The 26,338-nt window shown below is 40.0% G+C and overlaps 1 protein-coding gene and 1 long non-coding RNA gene across 9 annotated transcripts in view; one reads left to right on the top strand and one right to left on the bottom strand.

The window, feature by feature from the left end:
* Positions 1-273: 273 nt before the first annotated feature.
* On the bottom strand, positions 274-17,810 carry HPF1 (histone PARylation factor 1). Of its 3 annotated transcripts, none has more exons than XM_023924961.2 (8): positions 17,710-17,810; positions 8,274-8,433; positions 6,225-6,411; positions 5,637-5,735; positions 4,469-4,619; positions 3,653-3,740; positions 2,905-3,077; positions 274-1,122 (listed from the first exon to the last, which is right to left on the bottom strand). In XM_023924961.2, the coding sequence occupies exons 1-8, from the start codon at positions 17,710-17,712 to the stop codon at positions 991-993; spliced, it is 993 nt and encodes a 330-aa protein (XP_023780729.2). In that variant the 5' UTR covers positions 17,713-17,810; the 3' UTR covers positions 274-990. The 3 variants fall into 3 exon arrangements, with proteins under 3 accessions (XP_023780729.2, XP_086746501.1, XP_086746502.1); XM_086890375.1 differs by lacking the exon at positions 17,710-17,810 and adding an exon at positions 9,475-9,584; XM_086890376.1 differs by lacking the exons at positions 274-1,122; positions 2,905-3,077; positions 17,710-17,810 and adding exons at positions 3,089-3,265; positions 9,475-9,584.
* The window catches only part of LOC111927909 (uncharacterized), a 351,859-nt gene continuing 335,082 nt past the window's right edge, over positions 9,562-26,338 (top strand). For 2 of the 6 annotated variants that reach the window (XR_015287183.1, XR_015287184.1), the window contains exons 1-3: positions 9,562-9,878; positions 11,343-11,475; positions 19,462-19,534. This is a non-coding gene — a long non-coding RNA (uncharacterized LOC111927909). Of the gene's footprint in view, positions 11,119-11,342; positions 11,476-19,461; positions 19,535-21,026; positions 21,082-26,338 lie in introns of all 6 variants that reach the window. The other 4 variants (XR_015287186.1, XR_015287185.1, XR_015287187.1 and 1 more) reach the window with 4 other exon arrangements.

Raw genomic sequence — 26,338 nt, 5'->3', positions numbered from 1 at the left:
ACCTTACACATTTGAAACTCACAATACTTTTGCAGCACTCTAACCTACATTGTACCTTCAATGCTCCCTTCTACCATAAAGTAACATGTAACTGACAGTCCTTTGCTTAAAAGAGTAGGAATGACTTATATTTGAACATGGTGCTAGTAGCCTATAATCTTTAGCAGTAATAATTAGCATCGCTGTTGTTAGTACTGATGTGAATTGCTACAGTGGAAGTCAAGTCACTGGCTGGTGGCAGGGCTGTTGAGTAAGAGCCAATGTTACTTTCCATTGTTTCTGGACTGTTACTTTAATTAGTTGCCTGAGAATAAACCTTCAAGTGCAATAACAAGAACACAGAACTGGGGGTAAGGACCTTGAAAACAATTTGCATCTTGTACAAAATCACCTGGGTTTAATTTTTCAATGTTTAAAACTGGAGATGGCATTTTCTGATTAGCAAGGTAGCAACAAGCAGTGGAATTCCCTAATTTGTCTTGTAATCAGTTAGCATTTCTTTCATCCCATTAGTTTACATCCTCCCACTTGAGCCAGCTCCAGCAATGTAGGAGCAGGGACAGTGCTCTGCCACAGGGGAATGCTGCAGTAAGGGAATGCTTTACCTGAGAGGTGGGAGCCAACCAGGGAAACGCAGAAGGGCAGAACCATCACCTGCAGCAGGGACACGTGTCTCCATTTGCCCATGGCACAGGCAGGTGGTGACCGAGGCACAGGGGCCCGCCCTCACCCTGCTTCCCGAGAGCACCAGCCCCGGCCCAGGTGTGCCTCCCGGGCAGTGCCACAGCCCCGCAGCGCCTCAGCCCCGCTCCCTGTCCCGGGCCCACCTGCAGCCAGCACCGGGAAGCAGCACGTTCCTTAGAAAACCTTTACTGACCGCAGGGGACACCGCCACCGAGTACAAAAAGACCCACAGACACACACACACACAAAGACGAGCCCGCTCCCAGGCATGCAGGGCCGCCCCCAGCTGCAGCCCCCGAGCCCGGCTCAGGGCACCAGCTGATCCGGGTCCTCCTCCCGCCGGTTGCCCAGGTGCTGCTCGATGATTTCGGCAAAGAGGTTCCTCTTCAGCAGGGTGTAAGCCAGGGGCAGCAGCTGGCCCACCGTCTTGTGGAAGTACTGTAGGAGAGAAGGGAAAACAAGAGCCGCCCTCGGCCTCAGTGGCTTTGTTAATTCCAGGAGCAGCCCCACCTCCTGGCTCTGCCCCATTCACACTGCGCCCCTTCAAATCCTCCCAAAATGTCTGAGCACATCCCCATGCTACACCTGTGACAGCCACAGCAAGGGCACACAGGGGTGCCCGAGCTGCCGCAGCGAGAGAGAAATCGAGTGTTAGCAGTGCAAGAGATGATGGCCCCACTCGCTACAGCATACCAAGAGGAAGCCTGCAAGGTCAAGTCCCCTATCCTGTCACAGTCCCATGTCTCAACCCACCCCAACCCACAGTTTGAGGGTACTTAGAGTAACCACTTAAGCACTTTAAATGTATAAACACCAGAGCATATTTCGCATTTGCAATCATTATTGTACATGTAAGTCCACTGTATCTCTCCAAGGAGAGAAGATTCAAGTTCTTTTCTAAGTCTTGGCCTACAGGAAAGTGTCAGTGTTTCTCTGCCTCTGTAAGAAAAGAGACAGGAAAGCTCCAGTCAGAACTGGAAAACAGCTTCAAGTTGGAGCTCCAAGACAAGCAGGGACCTAACTGAGCAAAACTTGTGTGAAATCACTGTTTCTTTTAGAAGATGAATGTTTCTATTTCTAAAAAACAGGTTTCTAATTCTAGAAAAAAGCAGTTACAGGAGTTTCAAGCTGCAGTGTAAAACAGATACATGACAGTACCGTAAACAAGATTTTTCACTGCAGGACTTTTTTAAGTAGTTATTCTCATGTGCAGAGAAGTGCAAAGAGTGGAAGATGAGTATTTGCCTCCAACTTCTCAAAAATGGGAGAATTTCTGCCCTTCCAGTTGCAGAAAGGATTTAAGCAGCTGAAGCAGCCTAGTCTCTGAAAGAGGGGTTCTAAATGAACAGGATATCAAAGGAATATACCACACATTTTCAGATGCTGTATGGAACTCAAAAGAGAAGGACATGAAATCTAAGAAACACATTAATAATGTAACAGTGTATGGCAAGAGCAGTCAGTATTCATACATTTCAATGGCTAAGTATTTTAACCAGTGCTCAGCACAGCTCCTTTGAGCCAACATTTAGTGCTGAAAAGCTTATCTTTCCCATGATATTCTGAAGCACCACTTAGCCAATACTAGTTTTGCTAGAAGCAGGTGTTTTGCGGGAGTGTTTCTATGACAATCCATTCCTATTAGGTTGATGCTGAAACTTCATGTGCTATTTTTAGCCATGGACTAATTACAGCCATGACCCTTTTCCATCAACAGGCCAGTATCCAATACAGAACAAAAAGCATTAAGTATAATTTTAATGTGTAATAAGTGCCATTAAATCCCCCTATGGATGATATTCACTATTAGCAGAGAACTAGGGAAGAAACTCCAGGTGGGAGGTGCCCTATGGAGTGCAGCCAGGCAGCTGACTTGGGTTCATGTTCTTGCACCTGGGGTTATTACAAAACATCAGGCTGTTTCTTCATCTGGTTGAACACAGGTGCCTACACAAGCAGCTGGAGACAGGGGACTCCAGCTGAGTACATCTGGATCAGGCACTTTACACTCCACTTCTGGATTGTGGGACTGGGCTTTCATACACACAGTTCTAAATTCAACATGGAATTACGTTGTGTAACTTTTTAACAGTCTTCATGAATTAAGAATATAATTGTAAACTTCTACGATTCCTAGGGACAGTGAATTTACAGCAGAACTTCTAGCCCACGTATAAAATAATGCATAATTTTGTGAAGTATGATTGCTGTAGTACTCACATGTGATCCATAGCAAAACAGGTCCATGCCCAGCTCATACCCCATTCCATAGTCACATTCATCATTAGCAAACTGAACAAAGGTCAGCATTTCTTGAATGGGTGCAAAGGCTTTCACTCTCTCCTCATCAGTCGGAGCATCAACAATGGCCTTGCAAATTTTTTTAAGATTAGCTGCAAAAAAACCCCAAATATTTATATGTATAAATAAATTTAATATTGCACAGAAGTATTCTGTGGCAAAACTATACCACATGTGTCATGCTTACATGTAAGGTAAGTGGGCACACCCTGAACTGCTGGTGAAGCTTTCCCCTTTCCTTCGAAGCTCCTTCTTGCCTCATGCAAATCCCCCTCAGTTCCTCACAAAGGCAGACAAGCATTTGTGTGATAAAATTGCATCAAGGAACTGACTCTGGTTAAAATGACATTGGGAGAAGAGGGTGGATAAGAAATAAACCTACATATCCCTGAATGCAGATCAGCTTTTTGGATCTACTTCCTGCATGGCTATGACAATACAAAAGAAAAGGTCATCTGAACTACTACTTCAGGCACTCTTTTCTCAGTCTTCGCATGTTTCATTAAATCTCATCTGGTTCCTTTAAAGACAGTACTTTGAGGTCAAGTTAAGACTTCTATGTTTTACTCCCACCACTCAAATTTTTAAAGCAGAATATATGAATGCAGTTTGATTTTTACTGAGGGTTATTTACTTCAAAAAGCAAAATAGTAAACAAGACATTTACCATTTGTTTCAGGAAGTTCTCTGTATCCAACATCATTTTTGTCTACAGGAACAACTAGGCCTGCTCCATGAAATGCTTTGGTCACCACCTGAACAAAGAGACAGAAAATGGAACACAGCACCATAAGACACTACTGTGATCAAAAAATAACTCATCTCATTAAACACTAACACCTGACTGCTGGTGGTCAAACCTAATGTGGCGTCCCAGCTGCAGGACATCAACTTAGTTCCAAATTATATTGCAGTTAATTTCAAGTATTGAAGTCTGAAATAACTGGAAAATCCACTTCCAGTCAAATTCTGAAATCTAGGAAGCCTTGTAGTCACTTCTGCTGCATTGCACAAGTTTGTTTTGCATTTGTTTAGTCTCCTCCTACCGTAATTATTTTTGAGAGGTATGCAAAAACCTGTTATTATCATCCTTAGCATCCTGTTTCTAACAGGTCCAACTCAACTATTTGGAACAATCTTACATTTAAAGCAGTTTTCTCCATGCCCTCTATTTGTTTCACTTTTTAGACTATTGTGCTTACTGGGTTGTTTTTTTTATGGTGGTTTGTTCTTTTTGTTTTGTTTTTAACTGAATGCCAAGTAATGATTTACAAGAGTAAAATGTTTTTTATTAAATCCTATTATTTGGAACACACGTGTAGTAATCTTCCCTCTCTTCAAGTTTTATAGAGAGCTGATGACCTCTGGAAATTCCTAATGAAGCATCCTTACTTACTGGAAGGATGAAAAAAACCACAAACAGGAAGAAATGAAAAAAAATTAACAGAACTTAGTTCTTCCCAGTAGATGAGGAAAGTCATACTTTCTTATCTCTCTGTTTCATCTTCAGGGTTTTTTGTTCCAGAGAATAACCCAGTTCCTTTGCTGCTCTTGTTAGCTTTTCATCTATGTCTTTCAAAACAGCAGTTTTCTTTTTATCAGCCACTTCCTTAAGTTTTTTTGACAAAAATAATCTGCAAACAGATGAAATATGTCAAGGAAAAAAAAAAATAATAGCATTTTAAACATTAAATTTCTAGACCTTAACAACAAAGATTAGCAGTCTTGCATTTATTTATACAGAGACTGGGAAATGTAAGCTTCTTAACGAGAGGAAAGAAAATAGTTTGGCACAGCTAGTACTTGGGCTTTTCTTATCTGTACCTGCATTACAGTCTAGTTTATGCAATCTGCAGGTGCTGAAGGTTCTCTCAGCCTCGGTAACTGCTCATCTTTCTATCTTAAGGATTCAGTTGCTGTTTCCGTGCCATATACACCATTTGTCATCCAAATCATGCACACAAATACATATTTATGAGCTTCCCTGTGGTACTTTCGAAACACATGTCCTTGTTTAACTCTGCACTGCACAAGGGTTCTTTTGCAGAAACCATTCTTCAGTCTACTTTCACTGACTGACACGTGTCTGTCCTTAGAGAGCTTTCCATTTTTAACCGGCAGGGATGAGATCAGTTGTTTACATTCCTGACACTGGAACACGTAAAGCTCCATGAATCAGATTGAACTACATATCCACATCAGTGTTATCCTGCCACAGGGCAGAAATGGTACTTCTTGTAGATATTATATACAAAAATAATGTATGTTTTTGTAGGCAAAAACAAGAGCCAGATGCTATTCATCTACTATGATACTCTGGTTTCCTTCGCTGTTTGAGATGCCCTTTCTCTACTTACAAAATTATTTTAACATACCCAGTGGATATTTTTTCCAATTTAGAGCCTGTCACTGCCAGTATTTTTAAGGAATGACATAACTAACACTTATTTATTTTAGTTCTGAAAGGTAAACACCATCAAAATGCCTACACAAAGGCTTTTGTGAGAGTCTTAAAACTTGCCAGCAGGGCAGAAAATAAGTGAGGGTTTCTTAAGAAAGACCTATAATAAGTTAGCTGCATTATTCCACATCCCAATTAACAATTTCTCTCTATTCTGTTCTTTATAAAGAAAAGTAAACATGAACCTTACTTGACTGCAGCAAAGACATTATCACCAACTTGTGAAATCACACAACCCTTCTTAGCTTCATTTGCACCAACCCACACTGGGAGCTCATCTGGCACATCCCTATTGATGAAAAAGTACACACAAAATAGTCAAGCTGTGTCCATTTCTCCTATTTCAAAATAAAACTAAATTTGCCTCCTCACCATGCTGTCATCTCCTTCAGAAACTACCAAGAAATACCCTTAGATCTAAAGCTCTAATATCTTACAGCAAGCCTTGAAAAGAGCTTGCATCCACACATGCAGAGCAAACACATATTCCCTTCTGGTAATTTGATCTTCTTCCCAGTACCATGGCAAAAGTTAAAGATTAGTGAGTGAAGGTGCTCTGGATGGCTGGAAGAGGTAGATTAATAAATATTTAAATCTTGTCTTCAGCTCTAGGTCCTGCAATCTCTTTTAATAAAAAGATAAAGCCATGTTTCAATATCCTAGTACAAAAAGGAAAGATTCTTGTTTGCTCACGGTGCACAAGTTATGTTTCATGGAAAAAGAGGAAAAAAGCTATGCATAGTTGTAGTGGAGAAAGAGCACACAGGAAATAAAATACCTGAAATATCCCATGTGATACTGTGTTCTGCTATCCCCAACAAGTATAGTCTGAAATTCTGGGGGATCATAGAAGAATCTCCAATGAAGATTGAAGTTCACATCTGTTGATTTTGCTTTTTTGTGTTTTCCAGCAAGAATATCATATGGTCCAACCAGCTTAAGTCCAACACTTGACACAAGTGCATCTAAAAAGAAAACCATGAATCAGGTGCATATCTAGATCAGGAAGTTCCAGTGTTGCTCAGGTATCAAAAGTTTCCATAAATTCAAACACTATTCACTAGCCAAGAAAAGATAAGACATTGGTTTTTCCAGATAGCTTTCATTCAAGAGTTATTACACTTTTAATAAAAAGTAACCATCAATAGTCCAATGTCTGGATGTAGATCAGCGATGAGTGGTGATCCTCAGGGCTCTGTACAGGGACCAGTATTGTTTAATATTAATCTTTATCAATTACACAAGATGAGATCAGCAAACTTCAGCAAATTTGCAGATGACACACCTGAAGGATGGGATGCCATCCCAAGGGACCTGGACAAGCTCAAGAATTGGGCCCATGGGATTATCTTCAGATTTAACAAGACCAAGTGGAAAGCTCTGCACCTGGGCTGGGGCAACCCCTGGTATAAACACAGGCTGGAGAGCAGCCTTGCCCAGAAGGACTTGGGGGTGCTGGTGGATGAGAGACTGGACAAGATCTGGCCATGTGCACCCACAGCCCAGAATGCCAAACGTGTCCTGGGCTGCATCCAGAGGAGTGTGGCCAGCAGGGAGAGGGAGGGGATTCTGCCCCTCTGCTCAGGCCCCACCTGCAGTGCTGCATCCAGTTCTGGGGCTCCAGCACAGCAAGGTCATGGACCCGTTGGAGTGGGTCCAGAGCAGGGTCATGAAGATGATCAGAAGCCTAGAGCACCTCTCCTATAAAAAGACAGGCTGAGAGGGCTGGGGTTGCTCAGTCTGGAGAAGAAAAGGCTCCAGGGACTTCACTGCAGCCTTTCAGCACTTTAGGTATTGAAGGTAAGGACAAAGATTTTAGCAGGACCTGTAGCAAGCGGACAAGTGGTGATGGGTTTTAACTAAAACACGGTAGATTCAGACTAAATACAAGAAAAAAATGCCTTATGATGCAGGGGGTAAAACACCAGAATAGGTTGCCCAGAGGTATAGTGGATAACCTAGAAACATTTAAGGCTGGGATGGACTCAGCTCTAAGCAACCTGGCTCTGTTGCAGACGTCCCTGCTCATTGTAGGGAGTTCAACTAGATCACCTTTAAAGGTCTCTTCCAACCCAAATCATTCTATGACTGAAAGATACTGTCACTTCTAGAGCACACAGGGATGCCACATTCTGTTATATAACGAACTTGAAGAGGTTGAAATCCAGATTTAGTAGTCCTTACACTGAGAAAGTCTTTTCAACCTCATCCCACCAGCAAGGAAGCTGTAGGTGCACAAGGAGCTAAGAGCTGATCCCAACTGACCAAAGGGATATTCCATAGCATATGGCTCAGCATGACGAAGAACTGCTTTCTTGGAGATGGCTGAACACCTGCCTGCACATGGGAGGTGGTGACTTAATGCCTTGTTTTGCTTTGCTTCTGGCTTTTGCTTTCCCTATTAAATTGTCTTTAGCTCAAACCACACATTTCCTCACTTTCACCCTTTCGATTCTCTCTCCTGTCTTACCAAGGGGGAGTGAGCAAGTACCTGTGTAGTGCTTAACTGCTGACTGGGATTAAACCATGATACATAGGGAAACTTGAGTTCCATACAAAACATTTTCAATGCATCTGCAAGAAAGGCAGATTCAGACCACATTTAGTCCCTTTTACATTGCACAACTTCAGTAGTTACATTATAGAAAACCTGAAGTGTACCTCTTGGTGATTATAGCCAGTGTTTTAGTTTACAGTCATGTAAACATCCTCCACCTCAACTGAAAAACTGAAGCTTCATTAAAATGCATCTGACCACCTCCAGTTTGCCTGCCTTCAGGCTGCTTCTGGGAATGAAAGTTAGAAGAGGCAAAATTTAAAACCTTACCACTTGGTTTCTCAGGATCTAGTTCCTCACAAAACTTCCAAAACTGGTAGAAGTCCTCAGGCAGTCTAAGCCGATAGCATGTTTCTGCATCTTGGCAAAGACTATCAGGATTATCTGCCTGATTTGATCTCCTCTTCTTGACAGCTCCATTTTTTTCACTCTGTAGATTAAAAAAAACAAAACCACACAAAAAACCCAAAACAGAGTTAATTTAGTTGCTTTCTGTTGACTCTTCCAAATGATTCTACCAAGCTTTTATATTAATGGAAGAACAAGGATTAGATCCATTAGAGGAAGTTTGTTAGTTAAAGCAGCACATGATACAGCCTAGAACATCTGTTTTGGACAGAACCCATTAAAAGTTCAGTCTGACAAATGTACTAAACATGTCTGAAGTAGCAAACTGCTACTTTGATATTAATGGGTCAATATAGTAAACAAAAGCACTTCTGTTAGTTAATTAAGCGAAGGAGCAAGCAATTTTAAAGTTCAATCTAATTCTGCACTGTTTTAAAATGACCATTTCCAATCACACTGCAGACTGCATACAGTATGTTTATGTGTTTTACAGACAGCTGAAAGTAGGAATTGTGTTTTGTCACCTCAAATTAAATAATACAGCAAAAATCCTCCGGTCTCTGCTATTTTATCTACTGAGCTATCCAACATCACGACTATTGCAGTTTTCAGTGCAGCATTCTAAAGGTGAAGTTGCTTTTAAAAATGATGTAACGTGAACTGAAGCAGGCTAGGAAATGATCCGTACGGGCACACTCTACTGGGGCCGTAGCCTCAACCACCCCATTCCCACATAAGGCTCCATGATTTGGCAGGAATCCCTAAGGTTTCTTTCTTGTTCTCAAGAGAGAGCAATGCGGCGGATACTTCATCTCTGAAGCAGGGCCGCCGCCAGACAAGCTGGGTCACGTCGCGTGTCCCGTTCCCAGCGCGGTCCCGCCGGGATGATGCTGCGGCCGCTGGGCCCAGCGCACCTACAGCCCGGCGGTCCCCGCGAGGCGCCCGCCTGGAGCAGCGGCTGCCGTGCAGGGGACCGCGGGGCCCTGCGACTCCCCCCGCAAACCCACGGAGCAAAACAGAACGAGCGGCAAGGAGACAGAGGACCGACACGCGCCACAAGGCACCCGCGCCGATGCAGGCCCGCGGCCCTCGGAGGCCGCTGCCCCGCCGCCCCCCGCCCCACCTGCTCTCCGGCCGGTCCCGCCGCGCCGCGCGGCCTCCGCTTCCCGCCACCTGCCATGCGCTCCCGCCGCCCGCATCCCGCGCGCCCGCCGCGACACAGCGCGCGCCGCGCCTGCGCAGCCCCGCCGCGAGGGGCTCTGAGGGGCCGGGAACGTGAGGGGCTCTGAAGGGCCAGGGCCGCCGGCAGCCCCGGCTGTGGCACCCCCGGCACAGCGGCCACCCTGGGGGCGGCGATGAGGAGCCAGAGGGAGCGTAGTTCACCCCTGATGGCGAATGCGGCTGGTGCTGGAGACGAGTCGGGACCTCACCGCCATGTTCCCTCCGCGGTAGATACGCCGCGTACATACGCTTTCGAGGCTGAATTTTTTAAAATCCTGCTTACATATACCCGCAAATTACTGTAATGTGAGTTACAGTGGCGTTTTGGGATCAGACAGAGGAAATAATCATCTCCTTCAGAGCTGAAGGCATAAGAGGGAGGAACCAATACAGGTTTTCAGTACCAAGAAAAAAAAGCCCCAATTCCCTAATCTTCTGCTTTAGCAATTGACAGCTGCCAGGAATATAAAAGCAGCATCACAGTTTCTGTTCAACGAAAGAACAGAGGCAGCCGTGTGTAGCACGCCGCAAGTGGGCCACGTTCCTCGGTTCGGAGCAGCCCATTATCACATTATGCAACATCCGCTCAAGTGCTTTGCTTAGGGGAGGGCCTGGAAAGCCAGCGGCACAAGAGGCAGCAGGGGGAAGCTGCTTATATATAAACCTTCACTTTTTTGTTTCAGTGAGCGAGATCGCAGTGGGTTTATTTAAAGAAACATTATGTAGTTAAGCTACAGGAACTGGTGAACTCACAGTGCCTACCAGAAAGATATTTATGTATGGCATAAATAAATACCGCGAGATTTTTTTTTTTTTTTATCTTGCAGTCCGTTAAGGCTGTAAATATTTGCTCTGGTATATATTGTAAGCTTATTGTAAGGTCTAGGAATAAGCTGCAGTGCATTTCAACCACCTGACAGCTGTATGACTCACACAAAAGCTCAATGATGTTAAGTCAGGCTAGAGCATTCGCTTCTAAGAGTTAGACACAAGTCACAGGACACTTGGTCCTTACTGATGATGGTACTGCCTCTACATAAAATAGTGACGTTTGCTGTGATGTAGATGCAGAACAAAGTCTGCATCAGTCTCTTCTCTCAGAAGGAAAAATTGTTTAAATCCGCATACCTGTTGTTTGCTTACCAAAATCCTGCATACACAAGGAAGAAGTATCAAATTGCACGTCCAAACCTTGTTTGAGGATTTGCATTTCATTGCCTGAGGTTAAGCCGAAACGAGGCACAAAAGCTTACTAAGAAACCACAAACCTAATTTTCTTTCTGAAAAGTGTCAAGAGTACTGGCCTGAGGTTTCTTTGGGAAATGCTTTCTAATATTAGTCTCACTCAATTTCTAGTATATAAAACCTTAGCCATAGTGGAGGCTAGAGGAAATATCACCCAAAGGAAAAACAAATAAGGTCAGCATGAGAGCATCTACCTTTATTTTGTGTCAAGAAGAAAACAATGGCTTTTCAAAGTTTTCCACCTCTAAAGAGATTGACTTTTGCCTCTTACAATAACTTGCATTATAGCATTGAAACAGATGTAAGTATCAAATAAATTTGTAGTGGCTCCATTAGATACACCAATACCTCACAAGGCACACTTAAACTGGAAAGAGTGCAAACTGACTGGAAATATACACCTACACTGACTTAATGTTGGCACTAGGTGTCTAAAGCCTAACTTGGGGTGATTTTACCACTGAAAATACAGCTCATTAACTTTATTGATCAATCTATTTTTTTTTATTCTTTTCTCCACACAAGCTATTAAAGACTCCCAAGAGCACCTCTCTTCAAGAACAGTCCACAGTTTGGAATTAACCCAGGAGAGAAAAAAGCACATAACTCAGGGAGAAGGATATGAAATGCTCTTCATCTGAGAATCCTGTTCAGGCAGGTACCCCAGCCACCTGATTATTAATCAAGAGTATCAGTGACCATATTTAAGAAAAAAATGTGATTTTTAAAATACTTTTATGTGTGTACATATATAGTGCAACTCAATCTTTTTATAAGTACCTTCAATCAATTTTGGAATAAATACCTAAAAAAAAAAAGGTAATGAAATGCCCAGTTACCTCATCCTGTCCTGTCAGGTTTGGAATATGAGGCAGGTAGCTCAGTTCCATTAAGATCATGATGTTAGTTGTGTTTGGAAAAGTAACTTTGCATGGCTGGATAAATAGAGTATTTTTCAGTTTAGATGTATCTAGTCCCAGGTGGCAGCTAATGAGGTCTTTTCCAAACAGCAGTTTTGCACCTAAGTACACACTTTAGATTCAATAAACACTTTCAGTTTCTCTTCAGTTAAGTCTACTCTCATCAATTCTTCTCTGAAGTATTGAAATGGATTATGGGGTGCCACTATAGAGACCCTTAAACAAGAAACTCCAAGATACTGAATGATTGTTCTGTGCACCATAGTAATTTTTTCCTCTCTGTGAACAAGTTGTAAGTCTCTCTGTATGCAAAGTAAGAAGAAATTATTTGGAAGAAAATACAAAGTCCTAGATTTGAAAAACATACATAATTTGATCTTGGAAGTCATATTTTCATTCATTCTGTTACCAACCTGTAAGGCTGTAACAGGAAAGACTTTTTAAAAAGGATAAAGGACTACAGCAGAATTCAGAATACGGTATTTTAAAGCCTCCCCTTCAAGCTAGAAAACATAGCCTCCTATGTGTGTATCACCAGACTTCTGAATCAGGATAAACTGAGATTATCTCAAGATAATTGTCTGCACAGTAGCTTTATCAGCCTCTCCAGTCATCAGTATGATTAGTCCCACTCTGAAGTGGGCCTAGTTTATTTTTGTTTAGGTTGTTTTGGTTTTGTTAAGTCATAACTATGCAGGAATAGATTTTTTGAGAAACCACAGAACTGAAGTATTTTTCCTTGAAACAAACCTTTTCAGACCTGCTTTCTCAAAAGGTATTATAGGTATTTCCTGTGTACACACACACACATTTTATTTGCCTCTTGAGGTTTTTCCTCTTCTATGTTTATTCCAAGATTATTATTTAATACCCAAAGTTAGCAAAGTATGCCCCGTGCTATGCAGAGGAAAAAAAACCTCAGTTCTGTATTTCAGAGTTTTATGGGTATTAATTATTGTGAAGAAGGCTTTAGTGATTCAAAAGCCAGAACAAAAACTTTATCAGCAAGTAGGTACTAGAAAAAAGGAAAGAATTTTTGCAGGGTTGCTGAAATCAGATTTTTTGCTTCCTCACTGCCATTCACTGACTCTTGCATGCTCAGAGCTTTCCATCAGAGTTCTTTGCTTTCTTTCTACCCCTTACAAGATGAAGATTTGCTCACCTGTGAAAAACACCAGAAGTAAATTAAGCTATGCTAAACCACATATTCTGTGCTGAGATCTTACAGATATTTAAGGACAAGGATCTCCAAGACAAGATATCTATCTAGTCTAGACCTCATTAGCAAATTAGATGAGATGCAATGCATATGGTTCACAAACTATTTTTCCTAACCTTCATCATATGCAGCTGAAAGGTAACTGTTTATGGTATTTCTTTCAGGTACTTTCAAAGAGCACCTGAGCAGCAAGCGATACCTGTGTTCAGGCTCCTCAGTCACACACCATACTGATAACTAGACTCTGCAGTATAAAGATAGATAAATTCTAATTACTGCTCAAGAGCTAGTTTTTGCCAAACTTGATACTGCATTTTTCTTGACACAAGAGGGAGCCATTTAAATTCTTCTTATTAAAAAAGCAGTGTGAAGAATGAAGACAAATACCTGAATACACGACTGGCCACTTTGGTGTCCTTTCAGTGTGAATATCTTATTTCTGAAACCTAGATAATTTTGTCTTACTGTATGTAATCACAGTGTATATAGCATCTGCTGGAATTTTCTGTGTGCAGCTATCATGTTGGGGATGTGCTGAATGCAGTGTGGCACAGATGCAGTGAAATTATGCAATTTTAAAATAGCTTTAACCCTGCAGTTAATATGACTTGTTAATGAATTGCTTTGCAAAATTGCCAGCCTTGTTCTCAGGTTAAGCCTGACATAATCCTCAAATCACACAGAGCCTCTCTACCTTGGATTATTAGCTTCTGTAGGGCAGCTCCACATTTTCAGGTTCACTGATGGACACATCCTCCCTCATAAGGATGAGCAGGAGCTGTGGAGATTTTTCAAGGTCAGAGCCAAGACTTGTGTCCGGGAGGGTTGTGAGTGAGCAGTGCCGCAGCAGAGCGCAAAGACACACAGTGCCTCTGCTGACTCATCACCTCACTGCTGCTTGTGCTGACAGGTTGTCCTGGATCCCTGCCAGCTCCCCTTGCAATTCTGCAAGGAAGGCTCCATCCACCAGGATAAATGAAAGAATACATCACAGGGTGGAGGGGAAATCATAACTGCAAGAAAATTGATCAGAATATTGCAGGTCATGTATTTCCTGAGACAGCCTAGAGGCTTCAGGATTCTTTGTGTTGTGAATGTTTAAAAAGGAGTATGGGTAAAGATACACAGTAGTCTTTCTGTGAAGGACTTAAAGTTAGATAAATATTTTAGAAGATAAATTATATTAGTTAGGCACCAATTCAGTGAGCCTTGCAATAACTGCTCTTGACAAGAGTGTAAACCGACAGTTTGATACTGCTGTAATTTATATATAATCCAGCATTTGAACCACTATTATTTAGATCTGGCAGCTAGCAGTAGACTGATTTTATGGTGGCAATAGTATTTTATTGCAAGCCAAACCCTTTCTTCCTGCTCTAATTTGAATACAGGGAAACCATTCTGATCACATAAATTATGAGTGCTTAGAACACAGAACATCTACACTATTCTGCATTGAAATTACTTGTTAGCCCTGTGGTTGTACAGAAGTGCAATTTATGTAGGACCATTTGCCATAAGCACTAGTTAAGTTTTACAGATGGCCATAGACATACTGTTGTAAGTTGCCTGGTTTACTTGGAAGTACAGCTGTGTATGTTTGAAGCACAGTGAGGCACAGTTCATCTGAATGCATGATCCCAGGAAGTTAGGAGTTTTCCTGCAAGGATCTACCAATAAAAGGCTGCTAATGTGAATATCTGTCCAAAACAATGTTTTCCCTTGTGAAAGTAAACCATAGAGGTAGTAAATCTAATCCAGTTTTATTTCTGGTCAACTATTAGAGCCAGGATACATTGACCCAGGCAATCTAGGTACTGTATTTTTTGTCATATATAGGTATTCTGATTCTCTTAATTTATAATTTTCACTTAAAACTCTTGCCTGCATATGTACAAAATACTGCATACAGGTAAGGAGGAACAAAGATTATCAAGTTAAGTTGGTGCCACTGGAGGCAATAAATGAAAAAGGAAAGTTTTGGTCTGATACATAAAAATAAAAGTAATCTAACAGCAAGTAATTTTAAATCAAAATTGGCAGATAGCCCCTGTGAGGTTCCATATTTCTGATATGCAAGAAGAATAAGTTGATAAACATGTTTATCAGCAAGACAAACCCTTCATACGTTGCTTTACTGTTAGTAGCTCCAAGACCAGCATGTCTTTCATATTAGTACACACAATCTCCCAGTCTTCAGTGTCAGAACCTCAGGAACCTGTTTTTATGGGACAGTTTCCTCACATCAAGAGCAAGACACATTCTGCTGTAACTGGATATTAGGGCAACAGTCAATACAGATAATGAAATAATATGCATCCCCTAAGTTCTGGCTGATGGTATTAACATTTTAGGTAGTACATGTGCTTTGGCTTCCTCCCCCGACAAATAATGTGGTGAGGAGTTAGAATATTGTGGCTCTGAGTCACTCTGGCTTAAGAGTGAGTCAGGAACTCAGCAGCTCTGTTGGGAGAATTGATCATATTTCTATTATCTGAGAGACACAGAATTGCTGGCTATAACTGACAGGCAAGATTCTTGAGGGGCAGGGTAAATTCGGTTTTGTGCTTTAACATTCTGAGGGGCAGTAGTCTACATTTTCCAATAAACCATTTGCAAATCATAACTTTTGTAGCCATCATTGCTGTGAGAGTCTCTAAATGTGAGGATTGAGTATATGGTTTAGGGTAAACAGTCCGATTACATTTAGCATCTTCTGTAAGAAGCCTTTCTTTTTGTATTTTTCTGGGCACTCTGGCTACCACAAAGCATTAAAAGGAACAAAAACTGGGTTTAATGTAAGTCTTAAAGGCAATACTAAAGTATAACATCAACTTTGGACTTCTGTTCATATTTAAAATTCTTCCCTCAGACCTGCTCAGATGTTTCCCCTCCATATGGCTTCTAGTGTAGCAGTACAGTAAACTTGTGCTAGCTAGTAACACAAAATACCACATATTCTCACCATGCCATTCCCAGCTAACAGCTTCAGTGCCTAGGGCTGTGTAGCATTAGCACAGTCTGTTCCCAAATAAGTTACCCTTTCTGTCTATAAGCATGACTAATTAATTCAGGTACAGCACTGAAGCTGCCACAGCTCTACTCTTTCAAGTCTGGAACTAGTCAGCTGTGATGCCCACCTGGAATTGCTATGCCATGCCATTGCACAACATAGGGAGCACTGAGGAAACATCCTACTCTGTTTTCTGTGATCTCATCCACCTTTCATCTGCCTCTTTACTATAAGCTACCATAAACAAGTGCCACAGCAGGAAAATCTGTCTAAAGCCCTGGCCCATGAGCAGAGCATGTGAAAAGACAATGACTGGCTAAGGCAGGCTTATGCTCTGTATTGGGAAACCCTTTGCTCACTGGGATGGTGGTGGGAGAAGGCAGAGCCTGGCATTTCTCCTTGATGCTGTAGTCTTGGGCTTTCTGCTCCTTTCACAAAGTTGAATCTGCTCTTAGTGCAGTAACACAAATAGGACGGATTCCACTGGGAAGCTGCAAATACAATGTGTCCAAAAGACATTTCACACCACAGGATAAGCCTGACATGCTTCCTCAACTTCAAGGAGCTTACTTAATAGCCCCAAAAAGTAATGAGTATTTCTTTCACAGTAGGATTTTGTCTTTAGCATCATCACTGCTCCCTGTTGAGATTTTGTAAGTTTAAGCTTTGTCTCTGTAGAGATACACTACTTTTCACAAGCCACAAATGCTCACAGCTCTTAGGGATATTCTTGAGTATAATGAAACTGCATTTGATCACCTACTTACAGTAGTCTGACAGCTTTATATGCCACTAACTTAGTTAGCAGCACAATCCAAGCTTTAAGCACTCTTTTTTTCCTAATATACTGACCAAAATACACAGATGCTGCCTCTGTCTTGTGAGCTCATATGGCACCCCTCCTAGGGACTCCTCAGGTAACAGTCAGTAGTACCAGCTAGCCAAGATGGCTTTAAAAAAAATATCATATACCTTCTTCAGAAAAAAATCCTGAATACGCCAAAACAAGAAAAGCTCTTAAAAAACATCCCCAGCCAACAACACAAAAAAAACAACCTAACAACAACAAGAAAACCAAAACAGAAAACAACCCACCAACAAAAAACAAAACCCTAAAAAACAGTACCACACAAAAAGCCAAAGTCATCCAGAAGCTCATGCAGGACTACACAGATGCAAATCTCCACATCCAGGGAGATAAATTTTCCGGTTTAGAGACTAACAACTGTCTTCAGTTTACAATGCCACCTTTTTCAACAAACAGCAGAAGAATATTTGTGTTGCATTGGTGAGAAATTATAGGACAGTGTCTCTCTTCATCCCCTTTACCTGTTATTCTATATTTTCACAAGAGAACAATTTGATAATTACCTGTTCTATTTAAAAATATATTCTAAGCTTAGGATCACTAAATACAAGATGCCTCAGGGCACTAACAATTTTGTGTTATGCTTAGAGCCAAATAATTTCAAGTAACCCAGATCTTGCCAGTTAGCTCCCTTACATTCAATTTATTTTTTTTAACATACTTTATAGTACTCGATCTCAAAACAACTTAGCTAATACCTCTGCTAATCAGCAGTTGTTGTTTTCTCAGCAAAAAGATAAATACACCAGCTATTGTAAGACAAGCTCCTTATTCTTACACTTTACTCAGAGCAAAAGGGAATAAAACCCTCTTATTAAATTACACGTGCCAGCAGATTAAGAAAACAAACAACTCCCAATAAAAATTCTTACCATTGCAGGTCACAAAAAACCCTCCACAAACCCAAAGTAGGTCAAAAAGCTGTTACTCTATGAAAAAAGCTGCATCCTTTCTTACCAGGTAGCTTGTTCTCTTATATAGTATGCTCTCAACAAGGTATCAGTACTGGCTGTTGGATTACAGGGTCTCAGCTGTACCTGCTTCCTGGCCATTTAACTCCTGTTTTTCTGGTCCCAGTTCTCAACAGATCTAAATGCAAAAAAATTCTTAAGGTTTTGGATTGTTTAGTAGAACATAGCTTAAAGCATTTGTAGTAACCCACAAAACACAACACATCTCAACCTAACTGCTTTTCACCTGTGTGATTTCTTACCTATTCCCTTAATTCAATTTTTTTAAAAACTTACTTTTTTTCCCATTTGTTGCCTATCAAAAGAGGTAACAGGTGTAAAAGTTCATCTGAAAAAGAAAAGGAGGAAGCTAGGCAGGGACCTAATCACACAGAAAATGCATTCATTTCTATGGGAGTTAAACTCTTTGGTTTTGTTTTGTTACAGTGACAAGGCTGGGTTAAATGGATAGCAAAACTTCTTACATTAATTCTATCAGTCAAATAATTCTGTGTAACTGGAGGGAGCTTATTAAGGAAAAAGGGAGAAATGAGGACCAGCAAATGGGATGTGTGTTTTAAGAAGGGTTTGTGAAAACTCTTGTTGAATTACTGCTAATTGTGCTTTCACTATAATTGGACCATGGTGCATTAATAGTAAAGAAAAAAGCTCTTGGATGTTACTAAAATGCTCTAAAACCCACTCCTTTTTAATGCAAAATTTTAAACTCTCAGTGTCTTCAGAGTGTCACCTACCCACTTAAACACCTAAATATACCATTTAAGCACTACTGATTTTTTCAAATTGGTATCTATTAGGTTCTCAGTTTCTGTTGTCAGTCGTGTATGTTCAAGTCTACACAATGTCATAAGACTTCCCAGAAAAATGCATTGAGTTACAATAGTTAATTGTAACATATTTAAAGACATTGTATTATATACTTCACTGTATGTGAGCGTTGTGATCAGTAATTATTTTAATTGTTTAAGAAAGAATGTTGGCACCTGTACTTTTAGAAGGTACTAGCAAGACCCATTGTTCAGTTGTGCAAAGTCCTGTGGCTTTTAGCTGACCTGGCATTAAACTATTGAATGAAATAGGCTACAATCTTTGTCAAACACCTTGGTTATATATAATTGTGGAATAACATCTCAGAAACCCTGTAGAAAAGTATTGGTGTCTAAGTATTCTTAAAGAAAAGGTCAATAGTATTTTTTTCATAGAATCACAGAATGGTTTGCATTGGAAGGACCTTCAAGATCACCTAGTTCCAGTCCCCCTGCCAGGGAGGGGCAGAGCACCTTCCATAAGGCCAGGTGACTCATCTAACCTGGCCTTGAACACTTCTAGGTATGGGGCATCCACAGCATTTCTAGGCAGCTTGTGCCAGTGATCATCACCCTCACAGTAAAGAATTGCTTCCTAATACCAAATGTAAACCTACTTTCTGTCCATTTGGAGCCTTTCCCTCTTGTCCCATCAACATGCCCATGTAAAAGGTCCCTCTCTGTCTCTCTTCTAGGCCCTTTTTAAGTACTAGAAGGCTGTTCTCAGGCCTCCCTGGAGCCTTCTGTTTTCTAACCTGAACAACCCCAACTCTCTCAACCTGTCTTCATTGGAAAGGTACTCCTGCCCTCTTACCTTCATGGACTTCCTTTGCACTTGCTCCTGCAGGTCCATGTCCTTATGCTGAGGACCCCAGAGCTGGATGCAGCACTCCAGATGGCATTTCAGAAGAACAAAACAGGTAGAGTCACCTTCCTTGACCTGTTGGCCACTCTGCTTTTGATGAAGCCCACAATGTGATTGGCTTTCTGGACTGCAAGCACATGTTATAAGGTCATGTCAAACTCCTCATTGACAAACACTCCCAAATTCTTTTCCTCAGGACTCCTCTCAATCCATTCTTGCCTAGCCGGTACTTGTGCTTTGAATTGTCCCAGCCCAGGTGCAGGACCTTGCAGTTGGCCTTGTTGAACTTTGTGGGGCTCTCACAGGTCCACCTTTCAAGACTGTCCAAGGTCCTTCTGGATAGCATCCCTTCCCTCCAGCCTGTCAACTGCAGCACACAGCTTGGTGTCACAAGCAGGTTTTCTGAGGGTGCCCTCAATAGAGCATCCCATAGAGTAGGCAGGGACTCCAATGCAAAACAGGCTCCATGCTCCATCAATTATGTGAGAAGTGACCATCTGCTAGAGTCATAATAAAATTATATAAATTTTGATTTATACTTTGTAACAAACTATTGTTTAACATTGCCACCGTCTTCTCTCATATTCACACCACTAATATTAGCTTTGCTTTGTGATATGGCTGATATATTTTTCCTCCTTTTTACTCCCCCACAAAAAAAAGTATCTTTGCAACATTTAAGTTAACATTCTATGTAAAATGAAAATTTTTGGGGGAAAATATTTAAAAATCTAGAATAAATCAAATGAGCCAGCAGAAACATAATTTGAAGAAGGCAGGATTATTACATAGTTATTATGGTGTTTACATACACCTGGGAACAGATATAAAGCACAAAGGACCATTGTCATCATCCTACAGGGGATGGCACACTCATCATCTTAGTATAACCTGATATGGGTAACTGAGTGTTTTTTGTAGTATGAGACAAAACCCAAGATGTCAACAAAATGGGGAGTTTTGTCATGAGAGATATTAAGAATTGAATTATTAAAAAATTCTCTATTTTTGTTTCTTTAAAATGAGGAAAGGGATTAAACCACATGACTACTAAAAGTAACAAGAGGCAAGCAGTTAAATTTCCATAAATTAGAAAGAGCATTAACCTCTTAGAGTTTCATCTTTTCTAAAGAAAATGAAATACTGTATATGGCTGCATTGCTGACTAATAGTAATACTTATCAGAAATTCTTAAATCAGTCTATAATCACAAGATTAATTAGTGTAATAATTTGGTTCCTTATTACCTAAGCAATTTGTAGCTCGTTTCTAACTCCTTGCATTTCTCAGAAATTCTTCTCCAGGATGCTGTTTTCTTTTCACCTGTATGATATTACCTCTAGCAGGATGCAGCATAGCTGCTGAATGAGTCCATGTGCTTTTTCAAAAAAGGAGATAAATTACATGGTGTCTGGCCCTTCTTGCATACATGTAGTTGGTGCACGTGATCTTATTTCCATTTATTTCATCTTTCCTATTCTGTCCTGACAACATCTTTCGATTTCACTGAACTTTTCCCCAAGTGAAAAGTGGATTTCACTTTGTAGGAGCCTTAATCCAGTGGAGAATACAACATGTGGCTAAAGAAGTTGGGAGTCCCTTGTGAGTATCCTTCAACATAGATAGAATAAGATGGAGCGTGAAAGTTCATTGCATCTTGCTTTGAACCAAAATGTGTTCATTTAAGTGAATGGCTTTACTTGGTGGCCATTTTGTGACCAAAGAAAGTTGTTATGGGATCCTTGATAGGATAATAACTACCGGGACAGAGCTATAAGGCCATAGAGACTGTGTAATCAGGTGGCCATTTATTCTGGAAGGTGTGGGTTTCTGCCTAGTAAAGGAGACTGGAAATGGTTGATTAAAATGAATCTGCTGTAGTAGGACCCAGTAATGAAATACAGACATTTTTTTCTTATCTATCAAAGACAATTACTGCATGCCACTTTGATTTATTCACTAGTAAAAATATTCTAAAGCTGTTTAGAGGAGTCCAAGTGTGGATGCTAAAGAAGGTTTTGTTCCGGAAGTTAATTTTGCCCGAAGTTCTCCTCCCTTCCACATTGTCTGCACTCTTGTTGTAATTACCGTGATTGTGTTCTTTCCTGTTAGGCTGCATATCTCTGTATTGCACTGCATTACACAGTGTACACATAACCAAAGTGCCAATTACACCACTTGAGATAAGTATCATCCTGTACAAAAAGAATGTGCTTAATTGGTCTTGTTTAATTTGAGCATTTCACAGTGCAAGTGCAAAGGGCTAAAATAATCACACAATTGTAGTTGAAAATGTTTAAAAAGTACTTGAAGTACTTTTGTGAAACAGATGATTGGGAAGCTTATCCAGTCCTCTGAGTCATACTACTCTGGTTATCCAGGAATCCAGAATTAAGCTGAATGCGAATACTTCCATATAGTTTTTGGAGCAGTTTCTTGAATTCATCACGTTTTTATGTAGTTACTACAACACAAAGAAGATGGGAACTTAAAAAAAGGCATGTTTTTTTTTTCAAACTGGGCACTAGGACTCTGAATGTCTCCAGGATCATGGCTTGCCCTTTAAAGCTATATAAGGTAACCATTCAGAAGCGTCCACTTATTTACACTGGCATCATGTTGGAGACAGTTGTGTCTTAGATTGTAGACATCCCTTGTAGGATGGTTAAAAATAAAATTGCAATTCAAACTGGCTCCCTCTGAGTTTCAAAACTGTCATGAAAGCAATCTGTTCACACAGTACTGCTATACAGCCGGACTGGATGCATTCAGGATGTGAATAAGGGTGCTATTGAACAGCACAACACATCCTCTGTAATATGTCATGGAGAGCACATCAATCTGTGCAGAGCAAATGGGGTCGAGCAGGAACTGTAGCTCCTTTATGTGCCCCCTGTTAAATATGTCCTTCCTCTGAAAGCAAAAATTCTAAAAATATATAGGGCTGCCAAAAGAAGGGACTTTGCTATTTGGTCTTCAGAGCTAAAGCTTACGCAATTTTGGTCAAATATCTACATGCATGAGGCAAATCAGTGGATCCAGTCAAGAGGCTGGTACTCTGTAAGACTCCCTAAATAATATTCCTTCAAACAGATATTTACTGAACGGGAAAAAAAAATCATGTATGAACAGAAAATAATGGAGTGGAAGGTCTTTTTTGCACAGGTGCTGAGGAAGAGTGAGGAGAGAGGTTGTGTTTACTTCCCCAAGTAATTTTCTGCAGAGTAAAAGATTCATGAAGCAATCTCTATGATGGTTGAGTGTAAGGTAACTCTGCAACCATAAACATAGCCAAGTTGTTCCTCTTTTGAGAAAATTGGTCTGCATACAAATGTGTTTGTATCTCTGAAGAGAACAAGTAGTCTAAGAGGGTGTCTAAAGCATCTGTAAGACCCCATGATATTTACATAATCAGATGAAAATCTAAGTCTTGACTTCACCTACAAATGGATTTGATTCCTGCTGTTTAGCCTTAACTCAGGATCAATTTAGAATCTGGTTTTTCTATCCTTACTCAAGTACATGCCCCTTAGAGGACAAACCAGTTAGAGTTTGTGAGGTGGTGTCTTATTACTCTCATCAGAGCATTAAAAATAGCAGTTCAGTACAGTATTTAGTTCTGCACATGAAAGGTTTAGGTGCTAGAATGGATGATTGTTTCAGGTTACAAAACTGTTTAAAGCCTGCTTTCTTATCTGAATGAGGTAAAAGCAGGTATGTCTGCTATATAAATTGTGGTAATAGCCCAGCCATGAAATAAATGACCCCCAAGACAGATCCAGCCACTGAATGATTCTAACGGCAGCATAATTCACTAATGTGAGCAGAATAGCAGTTCACAGTCATATAATGACTGAATCACTACTGTGGAAACCTCTTCTGCTATTTCTACCACAAATCCTGCATTGGTTTGCATGTCTTCGGGAGGCTCTGTCCTTTTGGAATGTTGTTCTATCTGTATTCATTATGGTATTTTTCACCTTCAATAATTAAAAAAAATATAAGGGATATACTTATGATTTGTTTTCCAAAAAAGTACCATGTACAATGTTGGCCTGAGACAATTTCATATCTATTTACAAACTGGGAAAGAATTAACATGTTTCTGAGTGTTGGAAGAGAATGAAGAAAACATGTAGTTTGAGTTTACATTTTAAGCATTGCAATTGTGACACTTCTGCATTAACTGGGTCAGAATGATTTGGGTGATAAGAAAGAACTGCTTAAAATGTTTTTCACAGTGGTAAGTCCTAGACTGTAGCCTGTCAGTTTATTGCAGGAAATCATCTGTTGTCCTATAGAGATCAAGATTTTATCTTACCTATGTTATCTTTACAGTGTTTTCAAGAAAAACTTACCATGGGCTGGTAATATAAAAAAAACTCATAATTGATTGTCTGTTTGTCCAAAAGATTTATGTATTTGTGTCTTCCATTAGTATTTGTGTAGAGGAAATCTCTTTTGTTTACTTGTGTCATGCAAAACTTGATTGTGTTTGTGAAAATTCACATGGCTCTCTACTGGCATGTGGTAACTGAATAGAATTTGCATAAATTCAAATTTTACTCAGGCTCTCCAACAATTTCTGTCTTAGTTTCTGGTGACCACAACTCTAGAAAAATATGTCCCTTTGACTCATGGAGCTAGATACAGGAATCAGGAAGCACTGCAAGAGTATTCTGTGGGAGTTGATGCTAAATAAACATGTCTCAAGAAGTGATACAGCTTACTTCATGTTTGTTGAAACCCCTATCAGTAGGAAAGCTGTGACTGTGTTCAGTTTTAAAATATGATATGGTGTCATATTTGAAATATGGTATTCATCTCACAGAGGCTAGCTTTTGCTAAATTATATTCATACTACTAGAGCAGCTCTGAATTATGATGTACAGTTGAAAGATTCTGTCACTGTCAATATCTGAAAAAAGCTGTACTAAAAATTGATTCTTTCTGCAGCAGTAACTTTATGGTGGTCCCTGAATTCAGTATTGCCAGTGGAAATTACTAACAATGTAGCCTTAGGCTTTGACACTTTGGTTATCTTAGACATGGATATCCTGCGCTTTAGTCAATATCTAAGGAAACGATGAATATTCATAAATTATTAAGCTAAATACTTCCCCAAGAGTAGAGTAGTGGGAGGAAATAGATACTTCTGCTGTTTCTATTTTGTGCTAGTCCTTACCACTTTTGAATTGCAGAAATAAATGTTGACTGCAGTCATAGTAAAAATCATCTCGCTTGGTTGTCTTGTATATTGAGCAGTCAGGTCCTTTTCCCATGGACTGTGATGTTGCAAGACACTTAGTGCATACCAGCTGGGAAATAAACCTTATGCAAGGTTAAAAGTCTGATGAAAATATGTGTTGTTACAATAACAGTAGGTAAAATTGCACTTTTAACTTCATTTGTTCTAGAGCTTCTTATATTCCCATTTTCCTTTCAATCCCTTGATTACATTTACAGTGTCAAGATCCATATGATAATGTCCCTTTCTGTCTGAAAATCAGATTCTGTAGCTGCCAGTATATGAAATAAATTATTTGATCAGTGCAAGTGCCTTTGGATCCCTGTTATGAATGACCTTTGCCCATCTATATTCAGTCATCTGAAAGCAGCCTATGAAATTGTGTTTTTTGGAATCTGTTGGTAACATACTGTTGCTACTCTCATCATTTCTTTCTGCTATATGATGGCTCACAATGTAATTGGCATTCCATAGGTACTTGGTTTCTCAACCTGAATCCGAGGTCTGAGCAACTCTTGTCTATATTTTTGCTAAAACATTTCTTTTTTTAGGCTCTCATAGTGTTAGTATCTCTTAGAACCCACCAATTCTAGATAGTTGGCTTATTGGTATGTCTTGGGAAGTGATGCTTTTCAGACTTGTGTGCTTATCATCTCTTTACTGTGACACAAATTATTTGTGTTCCTTTTATATAGCAATACTAAGGCAGTCATGCAAAAGTTCTCTGAATTCACTTCCAGAATTTTATTGATCTTAAATAAAAGATAAAATTATAAATAAAATAAAAATATCAATAAAATTATCAATAAAATTATTTTACCATTACCTTGTATTATCATTGTACATTTACTCTGGCCAGAGAAACAATATATTAATCATATATATATATATTTATGCAGTAATACATATGACAGAAAATTTATATTTCTGTGTTAGAAGTAGCAGTATAGTAATCCACAGTTTGCAAGCATTAATTCTAATAAGTTTCCCATGATTAGGAAATAGTCCCTGAATTGGAAGGCCAGGTTAAGCACATTTAGGTTTTTGGTGCCAAGAGAGAAATATTCTGTGATTGTCCTCCAGACCATTCCTTTAAATGTCTTCCTCCTTGGAAATAATACACACAAAATGAGTAATGCTTGTGCTGGTGTGGACCCAGGCACATGCATTTGTACCCAGGGAATAACAGATGCTCTCAGATCCCATGATACATGCAGAAACATAAAGGCCAGAACAGATTTAGATTAATAAAAAATGTATTCTGCATCTGTAACAGATAATCTGTAAGAAAGCATGTTCCTCAAGTATCTGATTTTTCTTTTTTCAGAAAAAACGTTAAACTGAAATAATTTTATTTGTAAAGAATATTCTGGAAATACATGGAAATTAGACTAATTTAATTTGCCTTTTCATTCCTTATTTCTTGATTTTGAAAAGACTGAATTATTTTCATCAGTAAAGATTGTAAAAGTTGCTGGTGAAACCTTACAAATGACCTTTGAATTTACAAAGACAGTAATTTCATTTTGTTATTATGAATTGTTACTGTTGGGATAGCATTTTTAATGTTGTCTGCCTTTCTGTTCAGTGAGCTAATTGCAGAGGTAGAAG

This window comes from Cyanistes caeruleus, chromosome 5 (assembly GCF_971803275.1).
Source record: "Cyanistes caeruleus chromosome 5, bCyaCae1.hap1.1, whole genome shotgun sequence".
In the NCBI taxonomy this organism is placed as follows: domain Eukaryota; kingdom Metazoa; phylum Chordata; class Aves; order Passeriformes; family Paridae; genus Cyanistes; species Cyanistes caeruleus.
The sequence above is the reverse complement of the archived record's forward strand: the minus strand, read 5'-3'. Positions and strand labels throughout refer to the sequence as shown.

What these genes read in the sequence shown, in the direction of transcription:
- HPF1 (XM_086890375.1), bottom strand. Translation starts at nt 9,531, where the DNA reads ATGGCAGGTGGCGGGAAGCGGAGGCCGCGCGGCGCGGCGGGACCGGCC. An exon ending in CGGGACCGGCCGGAGAGCAG is followed by an intron (nt 8,434 to 9,474) that starts GTGGGGCGGGGG and finishes TTTAATCTACAG; the next exon opens with AGTGAAAAAAATGGAGCTGT. An exon ending in AGAACTTCCTGAAACAAATG is followed by an intron (nt 3,078 to 3,652) that starts GTAAATGTCTTG and finishes GTTTTTTTGCAG; the next exon opens with CTAATCTTAAAAAAATTTGC.